The 12,781-nt window shown below is 36.9% G+C and overlaps 1 protein-coding gene across 3 annotated transcripts in view; it reads right to left on the bottom strand.

Moving 5' to 3' along the window:
* Positions 1–855: 855 nt before the first annotated feature.
* Positions 856–12,781, bottom strand: part of ESF1 (ESF1 nucleolar pre-rRNA processing protein homolog) — a 58,335-nt gene continuing 46,409 nt past the window's right edge. For all 3 annotated transcript variants that reach the window (XM_046679064.1, XM_046679065.1, XM_046679066.1), the window contains exons 11-14: positions 12,308–12,395; positions 5,015–5,091; positions 2,997–3,143; positions 856–1,693 (exon numbers count right to left, since the gene is read on the bottom strand). In XM_046679064.1, the coding sequence (XP_046535020.1) occupies positions 1,400–1,693; positions 2,997–3,143; positions 5,015–5,091; positions 12,308–12,395 (606 nt within the window). In that variant the 3' untranslated portion in view covers positions 856–1,399. The remainder of the gene's footprint in view (positions 1,694–2,996; positions 3,144–5,014; positions 5,092–12,307; positions 12,396–12,781) is intronic.

Here is a 12,781-nt window from a genome sequence, read left to right as displayed (position 1 = left end):
TTTTTTTTTTTTAATATTTTATTTTTTCCTTTTTCTCCCCAAAGCCCCCCGGTACATAGTTGTATATTCTTCGCTGTGGATCCCTCCAGCTGTGGCATGTGGGACGCTGCCTCAGCGTGGCTTGATGAGCAGTGCCATGTCCGCGCCCAGGATTCGAACCAACGAAACACTGGGCCGCCTGCAGCGGAGTGCGCGAACCCAACCACTCGGCCACGGGGCCAGCCCCTATAATGAACAATTTAAATGTGCTCTTTTTTTCCTTCCCTTTGCAGAGAGTGTTGATACATCTTTATTATCTTGCTATCATTGAGTTTCACATCCTTTTATTCTTGAAAAAATACACTACATTGGTAGACACGAATTTTTGTACCAAAAATGTCAAGTTTACTATTAACCACAAACCTGGCCAAACTCCTATTGCCTTTTTTACAATTTGTTCCAAGTGACCATGCTGGTTTTTATTTTCATTTATTTATACAGCACACCTAATTCTCTTCTCTAAGTGGTCAGTTAATAGTTTATAAAACCTAGACCAGATGAGATCCAGGAGTATTAAGGCCTTGAAGGTATGTTTTAATTTAATTTTAGAAAGAATTAAGATTCCTTAAACTCTAAAGCAGCATATCCACCCTTCCAAGCATTCCAAAAATCTGCAGGGCAGACATAAGAATTTGTTACAAATAGAAAAGTCATTGCAGAGCTCATGAACATTTCAAATGCAATATGAGCAGTGCAAACCTGAAACTGCCTCTTCATGGAGTTGTCCTCTTAAAGAGTTAGTTAGTTTTTCAGATATTTTTCCAGACAGTAGTTTGAGGTGCATAAAATGAAATAAAACAGTGCTATACAAAATAATAAAATTTTGCACTTTTATTTACAAATTAATTTCATAAACAAACTATAGTAAAACATGACCAAACAACAGAGAAAGTTATTGGCTTCTATCCATTATGGCTAGAAAAATAACTTATTTAAATAGATATCTAAATCTGCCTCCTGCTTCCAGAGAAATTAACGTATTGCATATACATATTTTCTAAATGTTATTCAGACTTAGGCTGGGCACTGCTCTATTTTTTACACAGAATTCTCAGAAGTCTAAAAAAAGCTAAGAGTAATTTTCTACTAGTATGAAGTGAATTTCATAAAATACAAAAATTTTACAAATCCCATAATTTGGATTAATTGAATTATGATTAATGTGTGGAAATATATAGTATAAATCTGTCAATCTTCCACAATTAGGTCTAACTGTTATATACGGAGAGAAATTTTGCAATAGACAGAGTAAGATTTTATTCATATTCTTGAAAGGTAGCTTTGTTCCCAATAAATATTCCCTATATCACTTCTGTATACTTTAGAAGACATTCTCAATCCAAAAAGAAACAACATACAGCTACTTGACTTTTTGTTTTTTTCTTGCTTGAAACTGCTCTGTTTTGCTTTTCACAGATTTAATCAAAATTGACAAGGCAGGATCAATGGACCTCTTTTGTGATTCCTTTTGAATTTCATTCTCTTTTTTCTTTATTGCCTGAGTAAGTTCTTGTTCTTTTTGCTCTCTCTGTCGGGCTTTCTCCTCAAGGATTTTTTCCATAGCTTTTGTTTTCTTGAAATTAGGATCTGAAGGATCCAAATTGAACAAGTGGGATGTATACATTGCTTGAAAGCGTGTATCCTTAATATTTACCTGCAAATCCAAAAGGAAAATATAAATAAATAATTTAGTAAAGAAAAAGGTCCAGAAATGGAGCCAAATTTTCAAAGGTACATTAAAAAAATTTTCAACATTGGTGCCAAAATGAGTAGCTATTGAGGGAGATTCATAGACTAAAAGATTTAAAGACCACTATGGGAAAGACGGTGCCCCTGACACCAAGTTCTGACGTGACACAAACCCCAAATTTATCTTCTATCTTTTGACAAAAAACATTGTGGTTCCACATTTAAGAGAGTACCCTTAACTCCAGCCAGGCTTTTGAGTGTTGCCAGGCACAGAAATGATCAGCAAGAAAGGGAGCATGACTCACTGCCAGCCAGCATTCCCATGGGAAAGATGAGTCCACCTAGAAACTGACTGGAAAGTGAGTTAGTTATAGTTAAGGACAACAGATGTGATCCTACGACCACCATCACCAAGAAAACACTGATTAAAAATGTTTTTGTGTATGATTATTAATGTGTGAAGACAGTTCTAATAGAGGATTTGACTACAAATTGTTCTTTGCTTTTAACTTTTCATAAGAAAACCAAGTCACCAAAAAGTTCATTGGAACAGCAACATACATGGAACTGACTGACAGAAACTGGAGCTACGGAGTGGTCTCAAAGTCCCTCAATGTGCAATTAGAAGTTCTCTCTATGCTCCTCTCCATTCTTTAAACAAATTCAAAATTTCCCCCATGTTGTTCTGGGACTATTCTTTTATGCTGAAGGTTGGGAGTTATTAAGTAGCTATTGACAGCTGTTTGTAGGTTTCCTATAGAGGACTCAAATTCATGCAGAGGGACTTTGTGGCCATCAGGAATATGTACTCAGCAAAAAGAGGGAAAAGAGGAAGTGATGGAAGTGAGAAATACAGTAAACAAACAAGCACATCCTACTGCACTGGCCATTGTACACAGTGAGAGCGTCACACGATGTGATGTGAACCTGCTATTTCTCAGTCGCGCTTAATTATGCGTATCTTTCTCAATGTGAGCATCACACGGCATGTAATTCTAACATTAAAAGCTACATATTTTTGGTGCAACACAGCTACCAAAATACAAGCCAACTACTTCACCTGGTGCTCAACCAAAGAAACAGTGATTTGATCCACCTTGGCGATAAACTGGCTGTGCTGGATTAAAAGATGGTAGCTTTGTCTCTACCACGGGCCCTTTCCTAAGACATTTCAAGGCTAACTTTGACTATGCTGACTTTTTATGTCCAGAGTTGACTTTAGAGTCAATACCAGCCTTAGGAGGCTAATGACTTTTGTCCCTGGTTACCTCAAAGTCATCCTCTAATAATTCCTTCTTTTTCATAAGCTGTTTTTTCTTCTTTTTGCTCAGATTCTGGTGCTCCACAATCTTGTCGTAATTGAAGTGTTTCTTGCTCTCTTCCTCCTCATCCATCATGAGTAAACTCATTTCAGCCTGTGGAGAGGAAAAAAAGTTTAAATATACAACGTTTGTTTTTTTCCCCCAAATAGGAGTATGGGGGGCACAGATAACCCCTCTAGGAAAGGAAAATCTAGTCACTAATTGCCCTGCCATCCGTAAACTGATTGTAGATTACCAAAACTCATAAAGAAACCCAGAAATCTTCATATAGCAATAAGGTAAAATGTTTAGAAGCAACATCTCTGAGGGCAGGAGTGGGGCGAAAGTTTGTACAATTATGGACTGCATAACAACATCTTGGTCAACAACGGACCACACACATGATGGTGCTTCCCTAACATTAGTACTATATAGCCTAGATGTGTAGCCTAGATGTGTAGTAGGCTATACCACCTGGGTTTGTGTAAGTACACTCTGACGTTCCCACAACAACAAAATTGCCTAAGTGACATGTGACTGTATTTAAAAACCAGACCATATTTCACTTAGCATAACTGGTTAGTAGGCTGTAGGAATAAGTCTTCATTCAAATCCCCCGAATAAAAATTTCTTGTTTTTAATTTGGTCTTTTAAGGACACTAAATCTAGCAAACACAGCACTTTGTGATACAAACTAGACTTTCCAAACATGTACTTTAACAACAAAGAATTTCTTTTTTCTTTTTCTGCCTTTACTTTTTTCAATAGTGATGTACTTCTACGAAGGTAGAATCTTAATATCTGCTTCTGAAATCTACTATAATGTGTTTCTACTAAATAGCTATCTTCTACTGATCATGGGATTAAACATGGACCCTGAAGAATCAATAAACAACCATATATACTAGAGAAAATACAGAGCATGCTGCTGGACTTTTGCGAATCTTCCCTATTACCACGTTAGACTGCTTTAATTTCCTTTCACTTCCACGCCTGGCACCTGCAGCTGGCTTTCTTTTTAGAGCCATTTTCTACAACCGAAAGATTTTCTCTGTGCTCCTTAACTCTACAAGCATTACTGTATATGCAACAAACAGAGAACAGAAAAGATACATTAAGATACAGAATTTAGGTGACCAGTCAGGCTCACTCCCAGATAGTCACGCGAACATCAGTCATAGGGGACATTGCTGGTTCCAATTCCTGCCTCAGCAAAAATATATATTACTTCTGTGCCATGAACCTTCGGAGCCACAGAAGTATAAAGTTCACTGCATTTCCAAGAAAGACTTTAATTTTGTACACTAAATCTATGTTATTTGCAATAATAAAAAGAGAGAAATTAGTAGCTGACGAACCATAAAAGCAGTATGTAATAGCACAGTTTCAAATTGAATTAAAACTATGGCAATATTATTTTGAGGTTTTAATAGTAATATTTTTGTCTCAGCTATAAGTAAGCATTTTTAATAATGAGATTTTTTTTTATTTTGAGGAAGATTAGCCCTGAGCTAACATCTGCTGCCATTCTTATTCTTTTTGCTGAGGAAGCCTGGCCCTGAGCTAACATCTGTGCCCATCTTCCTCTATTTTCTATCTGGGACACCTACCACAGCATGGCTTGCCAAGCGGTGCCATGTCTGCACCTGGTATCTGAACCGGTGAACCCCGGGCCGCTGAAGTGGAACGTGCGCACTTAACTGCTACGCCACCGGGCCGGCCCCTGAGATTTCTTCTAATCACAAAGAGACGTGTCTTGGGTTTGAGGTAAATTATAACTTTGTACTAGTTGGAGAAATGTTTGGTAAAAAGATGATATTTGAAAGCTATGCTGCTAAAATATTTAATTGTGTGTTTTATAGTTTATAAATTTCATTGCTAATATCAGTTATTTTTTTAAGGGCACTAGAAACTCATGTAGACAACTTCATTTAAATTGTACATATCAATTATCCACAAAGCATGTAACAATGATCATGTTTTACCCTTTGTCTTTCTATTTCAGTTTCTTCCTCAGGAGACATGCCATCTTTTGCAGATTTCATTGACTTTTTCCTTACACCTGGCATAACAAACCAACAAAGGGTAAAAATTACAAGACTATCAGCAACAATCTGTATACACTAGGAACAAAACTGCAAGATATCTAGGAATAATCTTATCAATAAATTTACAGAAACTAAAGAAGTAAAAAAAATTTTACTGAGAGATGCCTATGGTCATGAATGGAATAAATACAAAACATCTGGATGGGGTGACTGAATATCGTAAAGAAGGAATTTCCTCTGCAAGTAATGTATAATTACATCATCAACTAAAAAAGAAAAACCATAAGATCATTTCAATAGATATAGAAACAACTGATAAAATTCAACATCCATTCATAAAATATATACAGTTAACAAAATTCTAAATAAAATTTCATTCAAGGAAGTCTTTACACATATTAGCAAGACAGATTTGATACATCAGCGATACAGTGTAGTAAGATGTACTACAAAGTGAAAATAACCAAAAAATAATTTACTACATAATGAGAAAAACAGAACAGTATGGCTTGTATATACAATAAATTGTAGCATCATACATCACTGGAAAAAGAAGGGATTATTCAATAACTGGTGCTGGGCAATTTGTTTTATTCCAGAAAAAAAAACTGAGTTATAGCCTTACCTCATAAGTTAGAAGAAAACAAAATGCAGATGGATTAAAGAATTAAACATTAAGAAAAAAAAAACCCTATGAGAAAATACGGGGGAATAGCCACCTGATCTTAAATAGAACAAATATTTTGTTAGCATAAGAACAATAGAAGAAATCACAATGAAAAAAACCCCCAAGTGATTTGAAACTTAAAAGTCATCTTAAAACTGTATACAAAAAACTCATCTGCAAAATGAAACATTCATCTTTACAACTAACAGTTTAACAGTAACTACCTGTAAGTAAAAGTTTAACAAAACCCTTTCTTCTTCTCTAAAGACAAATCTAATCTTCAGTTAACTTTCTAGCTCTATTATAAGGGAAAACTACCTATGGTAAAAGTGGCTCCTGATTGGGAAATTGTGTGTATTTCCAGGGACACAGGGACTTCTGGAGACCACATGATGTTAGGTGAGATGCTCTCCTCCTGCATGAGAGGTAGTAATGCACAGCAGTTACGGGCACTTGACTCTGGAGCAGTTGGCCTGGGTTTAAATTCTGACTCGACCACATTCTAGCTTTGAGCGTGTGCCTGTGCCCTTAAAATGCCTGTGCCTGAGTCTGTAAGCCAGGTATTATAATAACATCTACCTCACAGGGTTATTATGAGGACTAAATAAACTAGTAAATGTAAAGAGTTTAGTTAATGCCTGGCACATGGTACTATAAAGTGCTTGCTATTATTGCTTTGATAGTCTGACTACAAAGACGCCCTGGGTTCCTCGGTGATCATGCTGATGTCTGTTTTTTCTTCCTTTTTTGTGTCTGTCGGAGTGGGAGGGATTCAAAGGGAGTTAAAGTATGAAAGACTAGTCTGAAGAGTAAGAAGGTGCAGAATCTACAAAGCCATATTCTGTTACTCTAGAATATTATTACACAATGTCAGTCTTCTCTGAACTGTTGAACACTGCCTTTGGACAAGCTGTCCTCTATCCTTCCAATGCAGAGAAACCAATGGTCTCCACAGTAACAACTATTAACGCTTTCACAGCACTGACTGTGTGTGAGGCAGTACTACTGTTCTATTCACTTCACATTGATTAACTAATTTAATCCTCACAACAATGCTGTGAGGTAGATCCTTTTATTTTTTTATAATCTTCATTCTGTGCATGAGGAAACTGAAGCACAGGGAGGTTAAATATTTGTCTCAAGTTTAGTAAGTACAGGAATCAAGATTCGCAGCCAAGCACTCTGGTAATTAACCACTACACTACACTCCTTTGCTATGAAATGTCATTCGCCCTTTAACAGCCCCTCCCGTTTAAGTGTATTTTGTTGTGAAACAACAAAGTAAAATTCACAGAACATGTAATGCTAGTTGACTAACAGCAGCTAATGAGGGATAAGAGGAAAAGCAAAGCCTACAGTTTAGAGAGGCTTTAGAAACTTCCGAGTGTGCATTATGTCCCCGTTGTACCTATGCAGCCAAGCCCAGCCGAGAGAACCTGTCAGCATAAATGCTGCTGCCTAGCAGCCTTTCACCCCTCGTGCTACCAAGGCATTTGTCTGCACCTCCAAGAAGAAATACTATTGTATGCAACCTTTCTCCCTAAAGTGAAAATCTTTGTCTCTATCTCAAATGTTTTTCAGGAAATGATGTATCTATCCACTATAACGATTGTAACTTTTTCTGTTTTAAAGCACATGCATGTATTTTTATGTATAATAATCATCAAGGTTCCACTTTCTTAGGGTCTGACTCCCGCATCCTAGGTTTGCCTCTGCTCCTATGCTCTCAAGGAAAGAGCTCCTTTTGAAGTGAGTGGACAAGTGATACATGCAGGAAATTGTCCTGTGGCAGGAAAAAAATCAGGCTGCATATGATTAATACATAAAGAAGATAAAGATCTTCACATACATCTGTGGGAAATAATTTCAAAGAGCCCACAATGAATTGTTCCAGATTTTATAACAACCTGGTGAAAAGTCATAAAAATAAACTTGAAAGGAAGACTGCAACAAGGGAGAAAAAAAGAATCTTCAAGATGGTCAGGGCTAAAAATGATATCCAATTTTAGTGTGAGGAAAATTTCTTTGCTCACAAAGAATTTACTGTGTGCTAGACTGAACTGTTTAACCAAAAGATAAATAACGTGTAGAGATCCTTTCTGCACTGTTAATAAGATCATACTAAGAGGGCACAGCTTAATCCATTTTTTTAAAAAAGCAGTTTTTTCCCCTTTGGAAAGTTTTCAGACCTAAATTAGATGAAGAGTAATGGGGAAAAGGAAATCCCTGTTCTGAAATGTTACTTTTATTTATCAATGAATCTTTTAGCAAGTAAGAATTCACATCTCCTAGGACTGCTGCAAAAACCTCATATGATGGATTCCAATACTAACAGGGACTCAAAATCAGCTATTAGAGCTTTATAGCTAAAAAAAATCTAAACGATCCTTACTGAGACTATGATCCCTTTAAGCAAAAAAATGTAAGAATACATCTTTGGAAAAAGATGTGTTGCAAAAAATTGATCTGTACAGGAATATCTGTAAAGGAAATTCCGTTTTCCATTACTTGTAACGTCAGAGGAATTGTTCCCATAAAAAACTTCCTCCAGAGTGTTTAATCCAGCACTTGTGAGAGAGCAGTCAAGAGAATTCACTGGAGAACAGACATGGTCAGTACTGATCAGACCCGTCAGTGGTAAGCCCCCTAGCGATTCACTCTTTTTTGTAGCAAGTTCCTGCATTTAAAATCACTTGCCCATAATCAGATGCAGTCTGTTAATCTTCCTCTGGACCTGGGCATTCTGGTTTGCTTGCAAATCCAGCAATTTACAATGTACTTGTAGAGTTACAAAAAGTAAAGGGAGCCCATTAAGATTCAGGTTCTACCATCTACCACTGGCCCTTGTGCAATTCAGTGCTGTTTTCTGAGCTTTAGTTTACTCATCTATAAAGTGGAATGAGGTCTGAATTAGAGGACAGAAGGTATATAAAAGCATTTGTAAACTGTAAAACAATGTATGAGCAGTACACTAGTAAGCACTCAACAAACTGAATCAATAGGTGTACCATATTATTAGATTTCATGGTGGTTTATCAAAAATCTAAAGTTGTCAAGATAAAGGATACGGGCTGGCCCGGTGGCGCAGTGGTTAAGTGCGCACGTTCTGCTTTGGCGGCCCGGGGTTCCCTGGTTTGATTCCTGGGTGCGGACACGGCACCACTTGGCAAGCCATGCTGTGGTAGGCGTTCCACATATAAAATAGAGGAAGATAGGCACGGATGTTAGCTCAGGACCAGTCTTCCTCAGCAAAAAGAGGAAGATTGGCAATGTTAGCTCAGGGCTAATCTTCCTCAAAAAAAAAAAAAGATAAAGGATACATTTTAATAAGGTATATTTACATGTGATGCAATATTATTTCACTCTTACTTCTTTAAAAACAAAATATTATTAAAGAGTTTATGCAATTAGACAGCAATAAGCAAATTTTTCCAATAATTCATTTCTAAAAGGAAAAAATCTTTTTATTTTTGTGAGGAAAATTGTCCCTGAGCTAACATCTGTGCCAACTTTTCTCTATTTTGTATGTGAGATGCCACCACAGCATGGCTTGATGAGTGGTGTGTAGGTCCACACCTGGGATCCAAACCTGTGAACCCTAGGTGGCCAGAGCAGAGCATGAAAACTTAACCACCACGCCACTGAGCCAGCTGCAATTCTTCCATATTTTGAAGAGTGTGTAAGTTTCGCTCTATGGGATTGCCTGGGGGAAAGCTATTATAAATTACCCAAGTCCACGTGGCTTAAAATGTTTCTGTCCTGCTCAACCATGGGACTTGAACTATACACCCTTCCAAACACTAATCTTTTCCACCTTTTGCACAGCTACTCCTTGGTTTCTTAAGCTTTCTCCTTACCTTACAGGTAGTATTTTCTCCAGTATGACAAAGTAATAGTACCTTACTAGGCTTTACCCAACCTCAGAGCCGAATCCTGCATCCTCCTCTCTTAACAATACTTTCTACCTCCAGTCCCATGGTTTAACATACTATTTATATGCCACTGATCCCTAATCTATATTTGCACTCTGACTTCTCAGCTGATCTCTTAGACTAATAACTCCATTTGGATATCTAATTGACATCTCAAAGTGATTATACCCAAAATGGACTTACTGACTTTACATCCCACCCAAACCTATTGTTCCTACATTCCTCCCTAACTTAGTTATTGGAAAAGCATTCTTCTAGAGCCTCAAACCAAAAATCTAGGAGTTATGCTAAATTTCTCCCTTATTCAAATAAATCAGCAAGTCTACCTCCAAAATACATCTAGAATCCCATTCACCTTTCTCCTTCCAGTTCCATTACTGGCATGCCATCTAAACCAACCATCATCTCTTGTCTAGACCTCTGCAAAAGCCTGATCTCACCAATGCCTTTCTTCAATCTGTTCTCTTCACAGGAATCAGAATAACGTATTAAAATATATAACGTATCATGTCACATCCTTGCTTAAAGACCCTTCATGGCTTCCCACTGTCAGTAGAGTAAAATCCAAATTTGTTGCCATGACAATGAGGCCCTGCAGGATTGGTCCTGTGTCCTAGCCTGGCTTCATAGCAAACTCCCTCTCTGTCCATGCTCCAGCCACACTGGTGTCTTTCAATTTCTCCAATATGATCAGTTCTTTCTCACCTCATAGCCTTTCTACCCACTTTTCCCTCATTTGCAACGCTCCACCCCCAGATCTTTATGCTGATTCCTTCTCATTCTTCAGGTTTCAGCTCAAATGTCACCACCTCAGAGAAATCTTCTTTGCTTACCATATGTAAAGTAAGCTATTCTCCTTCCTCCCAGTTATATCCTTTATATTACCCTGTTTATTTCTTTTAGAACACTGACGATACTCTCCTAATATTCTTATTTACCTGTTTAACATGTCTTTCCTAAAACCATAGACTCCTCAAGGGATGTAACCTTGATTGTATTATTACTGCTGTATGTCTACCCTAGCAGAGTGCCCAGTACCTGGGAGGCAATTGAAAATATTTATTGATATAAAGAATAAACAAACATGGCAAGATACCATTTTTTGGTTCTAAATTTTATGTAAAAAATATTCTCAGTCTTTGTTTCTATTTTTCCTTAAAAAAAACCAACTTAAGCCCAGATATAAATAATTACCCCTAGGAAGTATTCTGAAATCAAAATTGATTTGATTCCTATATTGAAAGGAAGCAAATTTTATTTACACTTTCCCTTGGAACTTCTGATACTAACTTCAGAGAAGGCTTATTCACAATTGCAAACTGCTGATTCCAAGAAACAAGTTACCCCAAGCCATCAAATCATTTAACTTACTTTTTGACTCCTACCCAGAATTCTGTAATCTGACCAGATTTCACATGCCAAATGAAGTACTTTGGAATGAGAACAAGGAAACTATAATTCTTTGCATTTCTCCATTATAAACTTGGTTTCCTGAAATCAGAGGAGAAGGCTAAAATCTATCATCTTTTAGAAATGGCTGCTCAGGTACGATAAAAAGCAGAATATGCTAAGTTTCCATTTCCCCTTCCAATTCCTAAGAATCTCACATCCTATAATTGACTTTATTCATCTTGATCTCCTTTTCATCAATAAAATGTCAGTGCTAAAAGGCTATAACAATCAGGAAATAATTTTGAGCAATTTTGACTTTCCTGTTGAGAACTATTCTGGCCCACTAGTCACGAGGGACAAGAAGCAGGGAAACTTCATAAAATCTTTCTCTTTACAATGCCAGCTTGGAGCTGCTCCAGGAGCAAGCCTTTTGGGGTTCATGTGTGTGGTATTCAGATCAGGGGAAGGAAAAACACATTGAGAACAAATGGAAAATGCTTACAGTCGTTTCTGTACTGACTTGTCCAAGTATGGCCTGAACCTTACCACACACATTTACACATACCAAAAAGGTATGAATGAAGGCACACAGGAAAGAATGAGTGTTGCATATGCAATGGAAACAAGGCTCCTTGGATATAGGAAATCAGATACCAGATAGTTGAGAGATTCAAGGAAAAAAGGGAGGATGCTGGCTTTCAGGATAAATGCAAAAGGGATAAAATGAAACACAGATGCTTTTGTATATTTGAGCAGAAAAGTTTTTACACTACAATACCATGTAAAAAAATTAAAAAATATATATACATATCCACACAAACATAAATTTCACTCTTTCATTTCTTCATAGGTTTTGCAGGGAGAGACCTAGAGTGGATGTGTTATAAAAAAAGTCAGTGAAAGCACACAAGACGACTATTCCTTTTTCTTTCATCCTTTTATAGTAAATCTTTCTATAAGGCTATTTCCTAGAAAAGAATCCACAGGAAAGCGTTCAATTAATCATGTTACCAAAAGCCTCCCATAATGAAATTACCCCCTGTGTGTACAGAGGGCATGCTGATTCTTCCCAATCTGATCAGTGGTTATGCCCCACGGGACAGACCTGCTTATAAGCCTCTAAGGGAGCCATACAAATTCCAGGAATTAAAAAAAATGAGTAGTTTATATTGTTTCTACCCGTGTCACCTTTTTTCTTTACATTCCATTAAAAACTACAAATATGAGCTGGCTTATTACCTATTTTTTTAACTTCTTCAGCAAAGTATGGGTCATTCAAATCAACATCAGAGGGAAGTTCGTCTTCACTGGCCTCTTCAGCAAGTGCCTTAAAGATAAATATAAAATACACAGAGTTTATGACAAGGACCATAATACATGCACATGAAGGAAAATCATGATTTCTTTTAAATCAAGTAGTTCAAAGTAAAATTAAACCAGTTTTTAAAATGGATCCATTTATAAAATGACTCCCAGCTGAGTTATTCTCTTGTTTGTTCAACAAATATTTACAGAAATTTGATAAATGCAGAAAACTACGTACAGCTTTTGGGAGAAATGAAAGTTACCATACAAGGTTTCTGTCTTCAAAAATTTTACAGTCTATTAAAGGAAGTTAGACACACAAACATATACAACAGTAATACTGATTCAAGATAGAAAGTGCTAGAAGAGACATGTAAAGTGATACATTCAAGGAGAATAGTTTTAGAT

This window comes from Equus quagga, chromosome 12 (assembly GCF_021613505.1).
Source record: "Equus quagga isolate Etosha38 chromosome 12, UCLA_HA_Equagga_1.0, whole genome shotgun sequence".
Taxonomy (NCBI): domain Eukaryota; kingdom Metazoa; phylum Chordata; class Mammalia; order Perissodactyla; family Equidae; genus Equus; species Equus quagga.
Note: the sequence above shows the minus strand (reverse complement) of the source record. Positions and strands in the feature narration are given on the sequence as shown.